Below are 21,448 nucleotides of genomic sequence, written 5' to 3'. Positions count from 1 at the left end.
ACATTTATTTTAACGAACCTAATACAATAATGTGTTATTTGTTGACATCATACACTTAATTAAAGTCAACATTTCTTCAGTGTAGCATCAGGACTTCTTTCAGTTTTTGATTTGATATAAACTGGTTTAATACGGGTTAACTGGATAAACTGTTAGTTTACAATCCATGTAATCCTCTTAAGACGTTGTTGTTATATCACAGGGTTTCAATGGCTTGAGCCCAAAACGCAGGGCAGAAAGGACATACATGCAGGCACAGAAAAGGGAGAGGTATTGGGGGGGGAAAGTTAAGATGAGGACTGAAGGGCTGTTTAGAAACAAGGTGGAGATCAGCAGGGAGAGAAGGAAGACGAACAGGAAGCAGGAGAGTGTCTTTGCCCCAGGCTCTGCAGGAGAGGATAAAACAGAGTCCAGTTAAGGGGAGTTCTTGGTAACCACAAGGTGTGTGTGCGTGTGTGTGTGTGTACATGTGTGTACGTGTAGCGTATGAAAACTCAAGATCCTCTTCATCTTCACACCTTACACTGCTATAGTTATTGGCCTCTCTTGTTGCTTCAAACTATGCCAAGGGCTTTTACATTCACAGTTCCCACTCCGCTGCCTACTCTCTGTCACTCTCCCATCTCCACCCTGCACACCTCCCACCAGCCTCTAATTAGCAGATCTAAGTAGGTCCCTCACAAGAAAAGAAGTCGGGAAAGAGAGGGGGAGAGAGAGTCGGTGAGTGGGAGTTGATGAGAGAAGAGGAGAAGGGTCAGTGAGCTGGATGAACAACGTATGCTGAGTTTGGATAGACGGATAATGGAGGGAGAAAGAATGAGAAAAACAGAGAGGAGGTCACAGGAAGAAACAATGAGTCAGTGATGGAGAGAGGAAGAATAAAAGATAATTACACAGATAAAAAGAGAACCGACGCTTATTATTTGGATATGAGTCATATTAACAGTTACTTTTCTCCTTCTAGTCCCTCATTACATGACTGTAAGGCTGCCACTGAAGTTCACATCCTCTCACAAAGACACACACAAGGACATGTACACTAGTCTGTGTAAATGTAGTTAAAGACTGTCTCACCTCCTACTGACAGACCACTTATCTCTTTCTTCAGCCAGGAAACAAATACATTATAGATTTGTTCAAACAAAGTTACAAATACTTGTTCTCACTTGCCTCTGCTCTTAACTATACATTTGTCTTGAGTATTTCCATTTATGCTACTTCTACTCCACTACTTTTTAACAAAAAGTGTCAAATTATTTAAATATTTGACAGAAAGTCAATCACAACTTTGTTTGTCTATACAAATAAAATGCTACCCAGAAATGTTGCATACATAAATATAATTATATACACAGATACTGCTCAATGATTTGTTTTACTTCTATACTTTAAGTACATTTAGCTGATGATACTTTTGTACTTTTACTTAACTAAGATTTTGAATGCAGGACTTTTACTTGTAATTAAGTATTTTGATAATAATGTATTGGCCCTTTCACTCAAGTAAAGCATCCGAATACTTATGCCACCTCTGTTTATGGAGATGTCTCTGTTTGTATCTGGATTGTGTGCATGAAGAAGAAGAAGATGATACACTTTATTAATCCCTTACAGCAGGGGTGTCAAACTCAAGGCCTGGGGGCCAAATCCGGCCCGCGACTTCATTTCATGCGATTGCAAATAATATAATATGTTTATTATACGGTTACATGCCGATTTACAGAAGCTCGTTGCCCATAAACTACATACCCCACAATGCATCTCAAATTTGACTTTTTTCTCAGAATTTGACTTTTTTTCTCAGAACAAGTTTTTTTCTCAGAATTTCACTTATTTTCTTCAAAATATTAATTTTTTCTTAGAATTTGATTTTTTTTTTAAATCATTTTGTAACATTCTCACTGAAGAGACTTGCAATGATTTGCCCTAGACTTCTGCTTTCAGACGTAGTTAATTATGAAGTTATTACCCTATCCGATAATAATCCAATGCAGAGGCAATAATGTCATATAATACATTATTTTATATATATTAAATATTTATATATGTATTTTGATATAGTCTTAAAGTTACAACCGGCCCTTTGAGTGCAACCATAATGCTGATGTGGCCCGCGAAGAAATTGAGTTTGACCCCCCTGCCTTACAGGGACATTTCTTTCCCCACTCTGTTGTGTTTACACACACAGGGGAGGATATACATGCACACACACATGCAGATAGGAGAGGTGGCAGAGCAGAGAGGCTGCCAGGTACCCAGCACCAAGGGAGCAGTTTCGGTTAGGTGCCTTGCTCAAGGGCACCTCGGCAGTGGCCTTGGACGTGAACTGGCACCTCTCAAGCTACCAGCTCACTCCAGTCCGATCGGGACGTGAACCGGCGACCCTTCGGTTCCAAGACCAAGTCCTTACAGACTGAGCCACTGCCGCCTGTATGTGATTTGCATTTGTTCCTCTGTTATTTATCGCACTTGAGCCGTTTATGGTGAAGAGGAATGGGAGTGGATATAAACGGACTGACGTTAGATCAACTTAAATGTTGACATAAATCTAAAAGGGCGACAGCGAGCATGGCTGCCAACAACACAGGCTTCAGGAGCCAACTAGGATGCACGTGTGTGTGTCCGAACCACTGAGAGCCATCTCGGCCTCGGGGACTGCTGGCAGCGTTCACCGTGTGTAATATTAGTTTGTCTGAGTGTGTATGTATACAACAGAAAAACCAGGGCTAAGTAGTAGAAAAAACACGCTGTACCAACAGCTAACACGCGTGTGTGTGGATTCCCTGCCACATTATACATTTCTCATGGTCATGAATGAAATAGGGCATCTGTTGAGTGCAATTTATTCACTGCTGTTTCTTCTATCGCAAAACATGGCAAGGGTGAGAATAAAACATGTATTAACTTTGACGCAATTTGAAGTAGTAGTAGTAACTATTTCATGTGTGAGTGTGTTTATGTGTCACTGGGGGGATCATTTAACGGAGATTACACAGATGGGTATTTGGAGCAAAGCTGTAAAATCACCCTTTTGTCAGTAGAAGGAGATAATGAACAGAGACAATAGTGTGTGTGTGTGTGTGTGTGTGTGTGTGTGTGTGTGTGTGTGTGTGTGTGTGTGTGTGTGTGTGTGTGTGTGTGTGTGTGTGTGTGTGTGTGTGTGTGTGTGTGTGTGTGTGTGTGTGTGTGTGTGTGTGGACTAGCATTACTATACTTGTGGGGACCTACATATGTTTACATAGTCACGTGTGGGGACTCGCCTCCCTTATGGGGACAAATTGGAGGTCCCCATAAGGGGAATCATTCATTTTAGGGTGAAGACTTGGTTAGGGTTAGGGTTAGGGTTAGGCATGTGTTGGTTATGGTTAAGGTTAGGATGAGTCTCCAGGAAATGCATGTAAGTCAATGTAATGTCCCCTGAAGTGATGTATACATGGTATGTGTGTGTGTGTGTGTGTGTGTGTGTGTGTGTGTGGTGTGTGTGTGTGTGTGTGTGTGTGTGTGTGTGTGTGTGTGTGTGTGTGTGTGTGTGTGTGTGTGTGTGTGTGTGTGTGTGTGTGTGTGTGTGTGTGTGTGTGTGTGTGTGTGTGTGTGTGTGTGTGTGTGTGTGTGTGTGTAGCAGCTTGCTTTTTAAAGTTGTCCATCTCTACGACGTGTTTTTCATGAAGGCAGATGATGCATGAGATTCTGTCTGGCTGTTTATCATATACTGAAAGGAAATGAAAATCCAAGGCTGTAGTTTATACTTAGTATGCGTTTGCATTTGTGTGTGTGTGTTAGGGTGAGTGTGCACCCACATGTCAGTGAGTAATAACCTTGAATCTGCTTGCATGCATAAGAAAGTTGTGCACTTTGTGCTGTTAAATGTGGTTTTTATTTATGTATTTATTTATTTTTTACCTTACTAGTGTTTTGTATTGTTTTTACATCATATAGGAGAGTTTTTCAGTCGGTGGCTTCTGATCTGGTTTCATTGTCTCGTGTATTACATTTGTTTCATGTCCTGTCTGTTTGTATGTATTTATGCTATGTTTTTATTATTAGTGTTCAAAATTATCGCGTTAACGGCGGTAATTAATTTTTTGAATTAATTGCGTTAAAATATTTAACGCATTTAACGCATGTGCAGAATGGCCCGCCCCATACGTGCCACCAGTGGCAGCGCCAGGGTATGGCTGGGGTAGGCTACACCCATACCAAGAAATGGCTTAGCCCCACCATGAAAAATGATGTTAAAGTAAGCAAAATAAAGTCTGCCTACTCGCGCGGAGTAAATTGCACAGACAGCAGTTAGTAAGATTGATTTCAGTAGCCACGGTTTTGAAAACTTTTGTCACGTAATGATCGTCTTCTCAATAGAACATCTTTGATAACGGCTTGGTGTTGTTGCAGGAAGTCCCGACGCAGAATACTTTTGCTGTAGTACAGGGCAGAGCCATATCATAGTAATAATATGGCTCTGGTACAGGGGTGCACATAACTGGTACGCAGGTTATGTGCGTAATCTGAAATGCGTACCGTCACTTGTGTCACAAAGCGCATTTGCGTACCGACGTACTTGTGACGCTTTTCCAGAAGGCGGTTAGATCACCGGACGACAGAGTCGGTCTCCGTGTGCACAGACAGGGCTGCTGTTAACGTCGGTCTGTACAACGGAACTGTGCCAAAACTACGCCAACCGGCTGCGGAGGGAGACTCCCCTCTTCACTGGAGAACTGCGCTAAAACAGCTGATCACAACGTTCACACTCTGTGGTCACGAAGTACTCCACTAGCCGCCGCCCCTCTGTCGACTTTCCTGAAGTACTCCCCCGTTGATAGAAATCAACACGTAATGAATTAAGACCCCACGGTTTGATGATTGATAGGTGTGTGGGTTGTCTTTCATTTTGACACGCAGACATTTTTTATAATAAACATAGATACTGTGTTAAATGGATATATCCGCCTGCTTTCATTTATCTTTCCATTCCCACAACAATATACATAAATAAATGGCATATTTTGGACATAGTTCGAATGGTGATTAATCATGATTAATTCATTTTTAAGCTGTGATTAATCTGATTAAAATTTTTAATCGTTTGACAGCCCTAGTTTTTATACAGTTGTTGATGTACAGCACTTTGGTCAACTCTGTAGTTCTTAAATGTGCTATATAAATCAAATGGATTGGATTGGAAAGTGTCTCTGTTCACACTCCTCTCCCTATCTGCCACGATCAGTGTAGATCTGTGTCTTGGAGACTCAGTGAAAGTCACCGTGTTAAGTCACACTCCAGTGTTTCCCATGCCTCCATTTCCACAAACCAGATCCGATGTAATGTCCCCATTGTTCGAGAGTATTACCTGAAAGAGATGTGATTAAAAATGGAATGAATCTCTCTTTGCTCGCACACTCATCTTCGTACTCCAAATACGGGCAGTTCGCTGTGAGGAAAATGAGATTTGGAAGAGCAAACACATGCTCCACCTCTTCCTTCCTCTCCTCCACCGCTGAACCCCCTCGCCCTGTTTGTCATTTATCTATAATGACTTTGTGAATAGTGTCGCAGAGCGTTCCCCTCTCTCCCCACGCAGCAGCCAGTCACTCAGCCTCGCCCAATCAAGTGGCTTTTAATGAACTTCAAACAAGTGTTATCACCCAGTTCAGCGTGCGCTCTGCTTCACTCCCCCCAGCTCCATCCAGGCAGGGGGGGGGATCACCTTATCTGCTTTCCTTCTCTTCGCCCTCTTTCCTCCTGCCTCTTTGACATGCTAAAGCTCCTCCTGTCGCATATGCTTAATGGTCTTTTTTGCCTCTTTCAGTCTCTCGGTTCTTTTGTGGTTTCTCTCTCATTTTTACCCCTTTTGCCCTCTATTCACCGCTCTCTCTAAAACATGAGTCAGTCACCTTCCTGCTTTCCTTCCCACTTGTTCTCTCCTTCCCTTTTCTCTTCTTTGTCCATCTCTTCACCCCTCCTCGCAGTCTTCCTCTTTTCTGTCAACCTGATTTCAATCCACCAGTTAAAACCAAACATGCTAATTCAAACTGTTAGCCCATATCAATTCTGTTTAAGTGTGTACTTCATTGTATCATTATTGCTCCTGTCCGGTGTATACTGACGATAGAGTGCCTGTTGAGCTGGTCCTTCACTCACAGTGAATGTTAGCAGGAGACCCAACAGGGACTATCATAAACAAAAGCACTAAAACATTGGAAAAGGCACACACTGGAGTGCTTATGTTATTCAATTACATGAATAATAATAATAATACATTTTATTTTTAGGCGCCTTTCATGACACCCAAGGACACCATACAATTTAAAAAAAAAAAAAAAATTAAAATAAATAAAAGCTAATAGGCAACAGAACAAGATAAAAACACAAACAGGAAACCATGGAGGAGACAGTCAAGTGGACACAAATGAAACATATAATGGGGAGCACTACAGTGAGTAAGCAGATGAATGTTTGAGAAGAACTGTGATTTTCTACCTGATGAAACACTTTTTTAAATATATCTTCCTGGTCAAATCCGCAACCTCCCTCTGAGTTTTAAACATTACAAGTCACTTATTTCCTGTATCGTAATTTCATTCATAATAAAGCACTGGTCAAACTAGTTATGAGTTAAGACCATGTATTTGTAGGTCCTCAAACATGTCAGCACAGAGAGGTAATTATAAATCATCATTCCAATATGATCTGACGTATCTATGCACATGTTATGGCCAATTGATAAGCCTGTAGACATATTTTGAATAATGTCATAAAGCTTTACATAATATAGCTACAGACTGTGTGGTCATTCCATAATCCATAAAAGAGAGTTTTGCATTTCACCGTGTGCCTCAGGTGACAGACAATCTGAACTGCTAATAACTCGAGTGCAGAAAGACATCGCAGGATCTTATGAAGTAACATCCATTTCATTTGTAATGATGCATAAAACCTGCTGAGAGGACTCATGTTTCTCTTCCAGGGATGTCCCCAGCTGCTGCCTGCAGACAGGATCCTGGTGCCGGTGGACGTGGTGAAGCCCATCACTCTCCGGGCGAAGAACCTCCCCCAGCCCCAGTCGGGTCAGAGAGGGTACGAGTGTCTGCTGACCATCCAGGGGAGCGAGCACCGCGTTCCTGCCCTGCGCTTCAACAGCTCCTCAGTGCAGTGTCAAAACACATCGGTGAGGACGAGTGTGTGCATGTGTGTGTGTCTTACTGGCTAGCCTTTCTGGGATGTCATCACTGAATGCCCCATTTCTATAAAGTGTTCCTATTAAACATCTTTTTAATCTCTCTCACACACACACACAGCCACACACACTGATTCCGGCTGACTGGTTTTTCCTTTCCCAGCTAGGCAGTGGGCTGATGAGACACGAGGCTGACTCGTTCTCCCCTCGCAGCCTGCGATCGTGCTCCATTCACTGACTGCATAATACATTGACAGCAATGAAAGACTAGCATGAAAAAGGCTTTTTACTGGTCTTGATGCTAATCGTCTGTTGATACAATAACATCTCATCTTCCTGTCTATCTTCATCCCTTTGGGTGTGCGTATGTCACAGTCTGGAGAAGTCTGCAGGTTCTGTGTGTATAATCAGAGTACGATCCAAATATTGTACTGTGACTGAGCAGAGAAGAAGAAGGGACACTGTAATTTAGCAAACCCTCCTGCTACTAGTGTTATAGAGCCAAGTGGAAAATTATCTTTTTCCAAAGCTCTCTAGTATGTATATTCCATTTGTTGTGAGTTCAGTGTGTGTGAGTTCAGTGTGTGTGTTGTTGACTGTCTACAGCCACCTGTTGATGATGCGTTTTGCATTCAGAACCGTATTGTTCTATCAGAGCCTTTTGGACTGGAGGATAACAGGCAGTTTAAAGAGGCTCAATGGCTTCTCTCTCTCATACCCTCTTCAACGTCTCTACCTCTTTCCCCCTCCGGTTGCCATGGTGATAGTATTTCTATGATGGGATGGAGATGAGCAGTCTTCCCGTGGTGCTGACCGTCATCTGGAACGGAGATTTCACCATTGACAACCCCGCCAACAACAAAGGTAAGCATGCACACACACACGGACACAAACCCACACTTGTGAGTCCATTTCAGCTCCTTCCATAGTTTTCACTGCTTTATTAGAAACCACAAACACATAGTTGTCATATTCTCCCATAAACTCTCATTTACTCACACACACACACACACACACACACACACACACACACACACACACACACACACACACACACACACACACACACACACACACACACACACACACACACACACACACACACACACACACACAGGAAAGCTGCTGCTTCCCTATTGTTGCCCTTGGAGTCTCCATGGCAACAGGCTATGTGCAGCATCCATCCCCTGATGTTGCGTTTAGAGTGGTTAACTTTAACACATCCTCTCTTACGCTTCACATTCTGTAGATCTCGTTCCCTTCTGCACTTCACTGTTTGGCTCAGCTCTCTAAATACCATTTTCAAAAACATTATTTATTTTCAGCTTGTTTCCCTTATTTTTCTATCAACAGAGTTTGGCAAACTATCCATCTCCGTCGGCACTGCTGTCTGCTTCCTTCATTTAATTGCTCTCATCTCAGCAACTCCAGTTGTTTATGTTCTCATACATTTCAGAAGAGCAGTCATGGCAATACATGTTGATACAAACAAATGTCAAATTGCTTAGCAATAACTAAATCTGAAATAAGCAAAGTTAAATAACTGTTTCATGCTGAGGAACGGTATAAACAAATCAATATCTTGATATAAATGCTGCCTTTCGTTTTATTCTGTCCAACCATCCAATTACTTACGTCTCATGTGGGATGACTGAAATGTGAGTCTTTCAGCATCCACCACTGTGAGTGATCCCTGCTGGAAACAGCAGCATGCTGGGGATGTAGTTCTTTGACAGGAAAACTACTTATTTTAACCTAAGGCAGTAGAGTCGGGCATATTGTTAAAATACGGAGTGTGCTGCAAGTAGGGCTGTCGAACGATTACAAATTTAATCGGTGGCGGCTCGCGTACTTCGTGACCACAGAGTGTGAACGTTGTGGTCAGCTGTTTTAGCGCAGTTCTCCGGTGAAGGGGGGGGGGAGTCTCCCTCCGCAGCCGGTTGGCGTAGTTTTGGCACAAGTCCGTTGTACAGACCGACGTTAACAGCAGCCCTGTCTGTGCACACGGAGACCGACTCTGTCGTCCGGTGATCTAACCGCCTTCTGGAAAAGCTTCACAAGTACGTCGGTACGCAAATGCGCTTTGTGACACAAGTGACGGTACGCATTTCAGATTACGCACATAACCTGCGTACCAGTTATGGGCACCCCTGTACTACAGTAAAAGTATTCTCCGTCGGGACTTCCTGCAACAACACCACGCCGTTATCAAAGATGTTCTATTGAGAAGAAGACGATCACTACGTGACAAAAGTTTTCAAAACCGTGGCTACTGAAATCAATCTTACTAACTGCTGTCTGTGCAATTTACTCCGCGCGAGTTGGCAGACTTATTTTGCTTACTTTAACATCATTGTTCATGGTGGGGCTAAGCCATTTCTTGGTATGGGTGTAGCCTACCCCAGCCATACCCTGGCGCTGCCACTGGTGGCACGTATGGGGCGGGCCATTCTGCACATGCGTTAAATGCGTTACATATTTTAACACAATTAATTCAAAAAATTAATTACCGCCGTTAACGCGATAATTTTGACAGCACTAGCTGCAAGGCAACATTTCTAAATGTATGTGTCTGAGTCAAATACAGTGTACAAAACATATCCCTGAGCATGATGGGAAAATCAAAAGAGAATCTTTTCAATCTTTTCAATTTACACACGGCATAGCTATTGCACGTCTGTCCGTCCTGGGAGAGGGATCCCTCCTCTGTTGCTCTCCCTGAGGTTTCTCCCATTTTTCCCTTTAAACTGTGGGTTTTCTTCGGAAGTTTTTCCTTGTACGATGTGAGGGTCTAAGGACAGAGGGTGTCGTATTGTCATACTGATATTCTGTACACACTGTGAAGACCACTGAGACAAATGTAACATTTGTGATATTGGGCTATATAAATAAACATTGATTGATTGATTGATTGATTGATTGATTGATTGATTGATTGATTGATTGAAACAAAAGTTTGAAGGAAAAGAGAAGATGCTAGAACTAGAGAATCCTTCTCACCATCCTCATACCTTGGTTTGCCTGTAGAGGAAGCGGCTCCGGGGGCATCTTTTGATGGACAGATCACACATGCATCTAATGGCAATTAAAAAGAAAATGGCTGGCTTGTTGCCATGGAGATGATATGTTAAATATGTGGTGAATGAGCAGATGAGAGAAGCAGAAGGGAAGGGAACTCAAAGAGAGGAGGGAGTATATAGAGTTGATGATAGATGGAGAAATAATGAGACAAAGATATCAACAAATGTATCTCTCTAAATGTTCAGTTCCCTGTCGCATATTTCAAACAGCAGCTGACAGACAATGAGAGATTTGGTGTGGTGTGTGTTTTGAAGTGTTTGTCCGTCATTCTAGAGGCTTTTGCGCAAAATACATTTGCATACATTAGCTGCACTGTAATCAGTTTTACAAAGGTTGTTTACTTGAGGTTTCCACTCTTTCTCCCTCTCTCTCTACCTCCTTCCTTCCTCCTTGTTTTCGTTCTCTCTGTTTCTTTCCTCCCTCCTGCACAGTCCATCTGTACAAGTGCGACGCCCAGCGTGGGAGCTGCGGTTTGTGTCTGAAGGCGGACCCTCTGTTTGGATGTGTGTGGTGTAAAGGAGACAACCGCTGCACCCTCAAGCAGCACTGCCCCCACCCCGAGAACCAGTGGCTGGAGCACAACGGCATCAACAGCAAGTGCACCCACCCGAGGATCACACAGGTACACACACACCACAACACACATCACCGCAGTTGTGTTAAGTAACAAAGTCCATTTACTTAAGTCCTGTACTTAAATACAATTTTGAGGGAATTGTATTGAGTATTTTGCTACTTTGTGTTTCTACTCCACTACTAGTCAGACGTAAATAGTGTATTTATGTCCACTACATTTATTTAGTACCTTTATTTACTTTTCTGATTTTGTTTAACGATGTGAAATATAACACTTTAAACTTAAATAGTAAATTCACAAGCTACCCTGCAGTATACAAAGTCATTATAACATTTTAATGATCAATAATTAGAAAACATATCATATATATATTATTCTGAAATGGACCAATCTGCACAATGACTAATTGTACTTTTGGTACTTTAAGTATATCTTGATGCGTATACGTAAGTACTTCATAACAGAGCACTGATGGGAGCATATATTCATCAGCAGGACAGCGTGGTAGTTGGTCATTTTAACATGATTGAAGAGTGAGTCAAGCATTTAGTTTGACAGCATGTGTAAGGAACGATTTACAGTCTACTGTATCAAAGTGATAAACCATAATCACAGGTCTTTTAAATATATTGTCTTAAGTGTAAGGGGTGAGTTCCCCAGTGGCTCGCCTGTGGCAGTCCAGCCCCACCTACTTTGTCTGGGTCCTTTCACCAGGTCCGTCTTCAGGTCCGATCTGTGGCCCTTTGCTGCATGTCACACCCTCTATTCATCCCTTTCCTATCCAACAAAGGGCCAACAGACCCAACATTAGGGTCAAATATTAAAATAAATAAAACTGTAAGCGGAAAATCGCTTATTTGTATTTATTTATTGTTTTTGTGACTTTCACATTGACATTTCTTTGAGAGAATTGACTCACCATCTTACTGTTATAGTGGACATACAAACACTAAAGGAGGATTGTCCATGTTAGACCTAGAAAGGAGACTAATCGTTCTCATTCTGGCTAGTTCTCGATCAACTCAAACCAGATGGTCACTTAACCCCCACTTAACCCTGTAAACTCCGGAAAACCACAGACACCGTGAAAGGCAGATGGACTTGACCTGTGTAAGACATATTAAACGGGCAAAGCAGAAGGGATACGGGTCAGCGACATGAAGGATAAAAAGATGCAAAGGAAAGATGGATGGAAAGATGCCAAGACGAAGGGAGATGAGGATGGATTGGGTCTACATGAAAGAAGGTGGTGACGGATGGGTAGACTGAGCCAGAATAGAGCCATGTTAAGCTGAAGGGGTGGTGGAAGACCCTCCCCATATCCCCATGATGGATATACAGGTCATCTCTGCAGGCTTTTTCCGAGAACGAGAGGTAGGAGCAGATGGTGACTGACTAGCGAAGCGTGGATAGAAAGACAGAGAGGGGGATTCCCTTCTGGTGTCCTGGGGAGTGATAGGTTTGTACAGAGAGAAGGAAGGAGGATACAGAAATAGAAGGATAATCCCTTCTCTTCTGTCCACTCTCCTCTCCCTATACCATCCTGCATAGACCAGCATACAGATAAGTGGCTGATCTTGGTGGATATTCACAGAAAGCGCCACTACAAACCCCATCATATTATATAATCCTGCATCTCAACGGATCATGTTAGCCTGATGGATTTCATCTTCCTTTTATTTCCCTAAATAAAGCAGGATAGTCAGACACAGAAGAGAAAGGTCTGGAATCATTGGACACTCTGTTTTACTCTACTTTTTGTAAGTAGCCATGCCCATATTGATTATTTGTATCCAGGACAAAATAAATGAAATGTTGAAGAAGGTGAGAAGAGGATGGTGATATGTTGTCTCTCGATGTGCTTATTAAAGACTCTCCATCACGACATTGCACTTTGTCATGGGTCCACTCCACTGTGTGCCTTCCCTGCGGGCAGTGGATTTATTCCTGGAGACAGGCCCTGTATTTCTGCTCACATCCCCGAGGCTGCAGCGGGGACATATTGCAGCCTTCTCACGTCCCCCATAAAATCTGTCAGTGGGTGAGGAGTGAGGACTTTTCCAAGACAACCGTGACTCTAATGCATTCTAATACGCTTCATTATAATGACATCGCCCATCAACAATATGAGAGGGAGAGACTCTCATAGACGGACGGAAGAGAGCAAGTGAAGTGATTAAGTGTTTGCCTCTACCCAACCGTCAATTATCTTGTCAAAGTCACACATCTAATGAACGCCTCATTGCGTCGCTCCCTCTTTTTCATTCTTTTGCCTTCTCCTTCTCTATTTCTCTTTAACTCTTTGTCCCTTGCAATCCTCCATATTATCTAATAAACGGAGAGCCACAATGCATCTGGGCAGTCTTTTAATTGCCTGTGTTGTAGCCCCATTCCTGGAAGGCTTTTTTTTCATTAGGATATCAGCAGGGAGACTTATTAATCAGAGACGCTGAACCATACTTAAACCCTGTCTCCCACATGGCCGCCTTGTTGTGTACGACCGGGATTGAGGTCATCGCTGTCATTCGATTGGATCGTTCCCTGTCCCGCCCAGCTGGTTAATTTACATCACTTCTTCTTCTTCTTCTGTGAACACCGTTGGGGCGCACGATGCAAACTATAAAATCAAGCAGGGAAACAACAAGTGTGTCAGCCTCTTTTTTTGTGATCACTTTTTTTTTGAGGGGGGGGGGTGAAACAGCACCACGAAAGCTGGGCCCCTTACTGGAGGACTATTTGACAGAGACAGATGGAAACAGACTATTCTGTGTCCGTCGAACATCCATCCATCTGAGCCGCCATAATACACACTCACTGGCCAACAAGTAATTGTGTGAGTAAAGTGCTGATGGATGTTGGAACGACCTCATCAACAATGAGATGCTGCTGATCAATCATAGGACACTGTGATTACTGCACAGATGTCACCCAGCGCCAAGTTTAAAGTTAATCATAAATAGTATATCGTCATGGTTTTCTGTGAAGACAAGATTGAGAAATGACAATCATGTGACCCTGACTCTTGACCCCTTTAGCTGTCAGTGGAGATATTATTTTATCATTTTCCGTCTCTTTTCCAAAGCAATGGCTCAGGTCCCCCTAGTGGTCAGCAAAGTCTTTTTACGTCAGAGAGTTATAAAACGGGTGAACAGAAAACACTAATCACTTATCCCAATGAACTGGAACATATTAAAAACACATGAAAAGCTATTGTTCTTCAGAGCCCAACACGGGAAGATATAGGAACATTGTAAGGCACCGCACCGTGAAGATACTGTATCTTAGTCCATGTGAAAAAGCAGTGTAGCATTTATATCACCCCTGTTATATACTGATTATTTCATGTTTTACTGACTTCTAAATTAAACTCTCCTTCATAGGTGCAAGTTGTGTTGCCAGGAAAAGGCTTTTTGCAAGGCAATATGTAATTTGCGGAAAACAAGCAAAATCCCGTCTTCAAAATCACTAATCATGATTTACGTTTCAACAGATCAAACCTCTCCGGGGGCCCAGGGAGGGCGGCACGCTCGTGACTATTCGTGGCGAGAACCTGGGCCTGGATTTCAGAGAGATCCAGGACAACGTGAAGGTGGCCCAGGTGGATTGCACCCCCATACGAGAGGGCTACATCCCTGCTGAGCAGTAAGGCACATTTTACATTGACGACCAAATGAACACCAGCATCACTGTGTAATACAAATAGACATCCTCCTCGAGTCTCTGTGTACAATCTTGTAGACCATGATTCCCATTTGAGGCAGCAGCTATTATGATCACATAACATGACATGCTCTGATGTAGGACTTCACCATGTTATCGACCACAATGTAGATAATGTCTCGGGAGATAGGCTTTTACAGCTGTACGGAAACCATAGGGAGAAATCAAACCGTGTTTTGGAATAGTAGCAAAGTGAAATCCTGAATCCAACAGACTGTTTCCGTTCTCACTTGAATTGACATAATCCTATTGAAAGCTCTTTGACCAGAGCTGAGCACTTCATGCCCTCCAGGGCTCCAGACAGGCACAACACTATGTTCCCTTTGTTAGCACACACACTGAGCTGTAACAAGTCAGCCTGACCAATGATACTACGCCAGAGAACTCACCTCAGGGTGTGTGTGTGTGTGTGTGTGTGTGTGTGTGTGTGTGTGTGTGTGTGTGTGTGTGTGTGTGTGTGTGTGTGTGTGTGTGTGTGTGTGTGTGTGTGTGTGTGTGTGTGTGTGTGTGTGTGTGTGTGTGTGTGTGTGTGAGGCACCAAAAAAAAAAGTAGTAAGTAATGCTCTATCAAAGAAAGATAGAGAGAGACTACCACATAATCAGTAACCTCTTGCTAAATAAGCCTAATATCTATAGACCAGAAGTTCAGCTTCAAGTCACAGCAGTGCAGAATAGAGTCAAATAAATGTCTGCAGTATATGGACATGCAGGCATCAGGCATCCATATTGTATAGCAGCACAGGTGTACACACACACACACACACGCACACACACACACACACACACACACACACACACACACACACACACACACACACACACACACACACACACACACACACACATGCATCCACTCACTCAAGCCCGCTCTGCTCCATAATCATTTTAGACAGTTCAGGAAGTTGACATTTTGAGTTTAATCCAGAACTTTGGTTCCTCACAGGTGCCATCTGTCATATTATTTAAACTAGATTAAAAGTTGGCTTATCAGCAGACCCCAGGGCTTCTTCTGCTAAGAAAGCAAGTTGTGTGCCAGTCTAAGCAAGTGCTGACCCAGCAGAAGAGGTGGCTGGATTTGAGGTCATATGTAAATGGTAGACTTTTCCCTTTTCTTCCACAAGTTGGCAGTGTTCGAGAGGTGAAGTCTCTGCCAAATAATACATTATTTTATTAAGGTTTTAACAGGTTTAGGTCCATTCCTTTTTACACAATTTGCTCAGAATTTGCTGGCAAGACAAACCAACTGCAGAAGGACTTTCTATAGACTTTCTCAAGGCATTTATATCTACAATTATGCTAATTTGTGTTTCCAGGATTGTGTGTGAGATGGGTAAAGCAGAGAAGAGCCAGTACACTGGGAACGCGGAGGTCTGTGTCGGGGTTGGAGAGTGCAGACCAGAATTCATGGCAAAGTCCTCCAAAAACTACTATTTTGTGGTGAGTATACAAAGAAAAATCTATGTATTTTGTATCATCATTGGATTTGCCTTTCTGTAATCCATACTCATTCATACTCATACTCCTTCTAAGTATTCTCATCTGTTTATCAGCAGTGAGACATAACTGGCAGTCGCTAATGAGCACAGAAAGAAATACTGATGGTTATAATACAACACATTCTTCTGATATGAACACGTACAAAAACACACATAACACACTTTCTGTGTTCTTTTATAACCCATGCTGGCCGCAATTAATCAGCATCACTCGCACACACGGAAATAAAATTGCAGTTTTTACCATTATGTTCTGGTTTTATGGCGTTTTAACATTTTTACTGCCAGCTATTAATAACGATGGCCGAGGTTTATTTCTCCCTGTACAGAATTATATGAGTCAGGTCTAGATGTCACACAGCGCAGCAGACTGGAGATGAGATTATAAGAAGGCCACGTGAACTGAAGGAGGATTTACTGTCTGTTTTCCAGTCAGCTGTTGCTGTGTTAAAGCTTTCCACCATAGTGTAGTTTGTCAGTGGGATTAGTAAGTGAAGGTATATATTAAAACTTAAAGGGATATTATTTGACAAACTCTGTCCCTTTTTTGCCTAGATCCCAAGGATTATCAACCTGAAGCCCAGCCGAGGTCCGGTCTCTGGGGGAACCATCGTCAACATCACCGGCAGCCACCTTGACGCTGGGAGCAACGTGTCAATCATGTTTAAGGACCAGCCGTGCACTTATCTGAGGTTAGACACAGCTGATCCTGCCACTCACACTCAAGCAGTCAATTAAAAGCTCAGTCAAAGCTTGTGTTAGTCAAACTGCAGGGTTTTATACCCTCTGACAGTTCTCATCTTTGCTGGTTCCTTTTATTTCCCACATAAGCTAAGTCGATAATTAAATGTCCTGGAAGGTAAAAAATGTTGCGCTCAAGGAATGTTTTGGAAATGCTGGATTTTTGCTTGATTGATATGTTACAATGCATTTTAAATAGCATTTTATTAAATAATAAGTTAAAAAATAGCACTATTATTACTAAGGATTTAACACTGATCAATGCGCTATTCCATTTTGAGGCAAAACTCTCTATCCATGTTCACTTAAGAAACCGTTCCATCATCTTAATTATGACATTTGTATAATTGTGTAGCAGTCTGCTCCCACAGTGATACACAACTAAAGAGATCACTCCTAAGTCAATAACTAACTGATTTGAATGTTCTTTTCAGGAGGGGGGGTCAGTGGCTCACCTGTCGCACCCATGCGTCCCAGAATGGATTCGGAAACGTGTCTGTGTCTGTGAACATCGACAGGGCTCATCTCCAGAAAGACCTGCGCTTTGAGTATGTTGAAGACCCCACTATCACCAAGATAGAGCCTGAGTGGAGCATCTACAGGTACGGCACACGGGCAGATAGCAGTCAGTAAACAGTCCTTTTACAAAATGTACTTACTGCAAATAGATACTGATGCAGCCGTATCACTGCTAGTGAGTCATTTATATATAAAATAAAATAATCTGAGCTATCCTTTCAACGTTGTTGTCGGTCATCTCTCCCTCTCTCTCACAGTGGATATACCCCCGTGACTGTGACAGGAACTAACCTGGACATTATCCAGACCCCTCTCATCAGAGCCAAATATAACAACCACGAGACACTCAATGTAAGTCATGGCAAACGCAAACTGTGTGGATGATTAAAGAACTTGACTTGTGCTTCATCTTGGTCAAGAAATACACGTTTTATCACCTGAAGAAGATGTATTGTTTGTTTGAGAAGTGTAAAGATAATGGTGTTTGTAATTCTGCTTGGCATTCCAAAGACAGATGGCTGTAGACATGTCAGAGTAATATCGTTATTAGATCATGACTGAAAGCCCCAGTGCCACTTTTAGGTAGATGAGTGAAGGACCCAGAGCAGTGACATCAACAGCTGGCAGTTGCTTTAATAGTGAATGTTGTACTTCCTCTCCACACCTTTGTAACAATAGGTCATTTTGGCACCGAAATGAAAGCACAGTGATTGGCCCTTATCCACGTATTGTACCCTCTATTTATCCTTTTCCCCAGGGGAGAATAGATAAAGCCACACAAGGTCTGTGTGATCTGATTGAAGGAAGTGACAACAGGTGGTAATGCTATCTCCATGGCCCATTTGAGCATGAGCTTGCACCACGTTGAACATTAGTGCTCACATACTGTATGTCTGCACTTGACATGACACTAGTGTGCAGGCAGTTTGCACTTGGACCCAAAATAAGTTCAATATTCCATGAAATAATTTGCTCAATTTCACTTTGCACTGAGATGAAGCAACATGTGTGCACAGAGACAAGTATTGTTTTGAGTTCCCTTCCTGCAGCGGTGCACGACACATGTCGGAGACGTCCTGGAGACCTTTGAGCATTAGTGCAGTCTGATGTGGAAAGAGCCAATTAGAGTGACGGGCAGCCGTTTGAGTGGCGGCATGGCAGAGGTTACACTGGAAGGGTCTTTGAGCGAGACAGACATGTATGTGGATGAGACCAATGCTGCTGGTTGATGCCCTGACGGACAGAGGGGAATGGAGATGTATGGGGGATGTTGAAGGGCATGCCAATGGCAGATCAGACAATCTGTTATTGTGTATACAACTGGCTCAGAGATGTGCATAAGGAAATGAGTAAATCACATCACATGGCCAATGAGAGACGAGGGCCAAAAAGAACAGAAAATATCAAAGAGACACCTTGATTGAGCAGCAAAGTGGTATGGAGAAAGAAGAGTGACAGAACAACAATGTGTCAAAGAAAGGAGAAAAGATCACAGGACAGGGAATAAAGAAGTGATGAGAGGGTGGAGGGTAATGAAGGAAGGGTAAGACCTAGTTATCACTCCTGAATCTTCACACATCAAAGCCGGATTGTGATGAGCCGGCACACACTCCCTCCTCATTTGGTGGCTTCCTTTGAGGAAAATACTCCAGCAGGTTCTCCTTTGCACTTTTAGAAATGAAGGAACTCCTCTCCGTGGAACGGGGTCTCCAGTGGCCTTAGTGAAATGTGAACCTGTGACATCAAAATGCAAACCAACTTCAGATTGGATGCAGAAAGTAAATTGCATGCTCCAAAGATTTAGTTGCAAGGAGGCATGGAGAGGTGTTAGGGAAACTCTGTTATGAGCTGAGGATATGGTTTACTGACATCCAGCCTACAATCTGATATGGAATGGGAGGGCACTTGGAGAGGACAGACCTCCGCCAAGGCCGTTTCCTTTTTTCAAATTAGCTCCCTATTTCTTTGCGTTCTTTCTGACAAACAAACATTAACATAAATGTAACCTCCTTTGCCGAGTTACTAATGTGGATTAATGCAAAGTCACTCACATTATCTTCATTACGATTGAAAACACCAAACTGAAGCATGTTCATTTTATTTTTGTGTCAATTTCCAGCATTTTTCTGCTTTCACTAAGCTCTGATTTATTATTTGCTAAAACATTCATTCATCAATTCATAAATATAACTCCTCCCCTCTGGTCTGTGTTCTTCCAGCTGTGCCAGGTCCTCGGCCCCACCACCATGCTGTGCCAGGCCCCGGAGCTGTCCATCAGCCTGGCCCGGCAGCAGGAAGTGCCTGAGAGGCCTGATGAGTTCGGCTTCAAGCTGGACGACGTGATGGCTCTGATGGCACTCAACAACAGCAACTTTATCTACTACCCCAATCCTGAGTTTGAACCTCTGAGTGTGTCGGGGGTGCTGGAGCTCAAACCTGGATCCCCCATTATACTGAAGGTATGAGGATAGATGCATCTGTATGTATTGACTACATGTTATAGACCAGTGCTTCTCAAAGTGTGGTCCGCGGACCACTGGTGGTCCGTGAGCGCCCCCTAGTGGTCCGTGAGTATATTGGTAACATTTCACATTTGAAATAAATAAATACATTTAAGTTTTCCGCACTCTCGCGGGAATATCTCCGCAATGGAACGAGCTTAAGTTTAACTTTCTATTGCATGATATAGCCCAGCGCAACACCTTCGTCACACATGTTGCCACTTGTTTGTACCATTTCCAGGCGATTTATAATCTGTTCTAGAAAAACGATGTGTTTTGGGATATTTGTGGAGTTAGGTGGTCCGCGAGTGTTTTTTTATTGGTTAAGTGGTCCTTGGTATGAAACATTTTGAGAAACACTGTTATAGACTATAAGAATCCCTTAACGTGTTTTATGCAATGTCATTTTGCATCATTCCAGTATTGATATAAATACGAAATGTGTTTGCCTTCCTACAATAAGTCTTTATTTATGCATAAATTCATTCCTGCAGGGGCGGAACTTTCTTCCACCAACCAATACTGGGAATGGAAAGCTGAACTACACAGTTTTCATTGGAGAGAAGCCCTGCATGTTAACAGTGTCAGAGACCCAGCTGCTCTGTGAGTCACCGAACCTGACGGGCCGACACAAGGTCCTGGTGAGTCCAGAACACGCTCACAAAGACAGGAGAGACACACACACCCACACACACACATACAAAGATACACATGACAGATATAAGGCAGACAGTCCTACAAATCGATCAGCAGTTTGACAGACAGACAGACGGACGTTCCTCGTGTTGCTTTCTATCTATCTGCTTGTCCACTTTGAGACAGTCTACAGCTCTGATCCAATTATCTGTGTGGTTCCTGTTCCTGCCCACAAGCAGACAGAAGACAAACAAATAAGCCTTCAATAAAAAGGATTAGGGCCCTGGAAAACTCAATAGTGTTTCCATTTGTGGTTTTAAAAGGGACCACTTTGAACAAAGTGCTTCCTGATGTTACCACCTAAAGCCTGCATCAGAAAAGATGGACACATTACTGTTACACATATCAGTCAGAAAATGCACAAATGAACAGAAGTGTGTACTCATCTAAATAGAAAGTCAATATATCTGTCTGGGATTTTATCTTCATTTTGAAAACAGAAATGCTTTAAAGACCTTGAAAGAGATTCATAGACGCAATATTTTATTAGCATTCACAAATAAGTGAAATGCCTTAGCCTTGAAGGTAACATTATTGAACCTTTTTCCAATTGTTATATTTGAGTTAACTTCTCTATTTGTGTATACAACATGCATTATTTGTGATCTGTGATGATCTGTCCCCTTCATAAGGCACGTGTGGGTGGAATCGAGTTCTCCCCAGGTGTGGTCCACATCATGTCCGACAGCCCCCTCAGCAGCACAGCTATCATTGGCATTGCTGCAGCCGGAGCCCTCCTCATCCTCTTCATCGTGGTGGTGCTCATTGCCTACAAGCGCAAGTCTCGCGAGAGTGACCTGACCCTGAAGAGGCTGCAGATGCAGATGGACAACCTGGAGTCCCGCGTGGCTCTGGAGTGCAAAGAGGGTAAGAGGTTGATGCAGTTTTACTGTATGGAATAGAATGTATTCTTATATAGATCCAACTAACTTTTCTACCTTAG

General features: G+C 42.8%; 1 protein-coding gene across 1 annotated transcript in view; it reads left to right on the top strand.

The window, feature by feature from the left end:
• The window catches only part of plxna4 (plexin A4), a 233,721-nt gene that overhangs the window by 176,861 nt on the left and 35,412 nt on the right, over nucleotides 1–21,448 (top strand). The window contains 11 exon segments of the mRNA XM_034074985.2: nucleotides 6,965–7,165; nucleotides 7,942–8,038; nucleotides 10,687–10,877; nucleotides 14,323–14,474; nucleotides 15,866–15,989; nucleotides 16,604–16,740; nucleotides 17,224–17,391; nucleotides 17,566–17,659; nucleotides 19,528–19,767; nucleotides 20,304–20,450; nucleotides 21,138–21,372. Coding sequence (XP_033930876.1) covers nucleotides 6,965–7,165; nucleotides 7,942–8,038; nucleotides 10,687–10,877; nucleotides 14,323–14,474; nucleotides 15,866–15,989; nucleotides 16,604–16,740; nucleotides 17,224–17,391; nucleotides 17,566–17,659; nucleotides 19,528–19,767; nucleotides 20,304–20,450; nucleotides 21,138–21,372 — 1,786 coding nt within the window.

The sequence above is a fragment of the Pseudochaenichthys georgianus genome, chromosome 23, assembly GCF_902827115.2.
Source record: "Pseudochaenichthys georgianus chromosome 23, fPseGeo1.2, whole genome shotgun sequence".
Lineage (NCBI taxonomy): Eukaryota > Metazoa > Chordata > Actinopteri > Perciformes > Channichthyidae > Pseudochaenichthys > Pseudochaenichthys georgianus.
The sequence above is the reverse complement of the archived record's forward strand: the minus strand, read 5'-3'. Positions and strand labels throughout refer to the sequence as shown.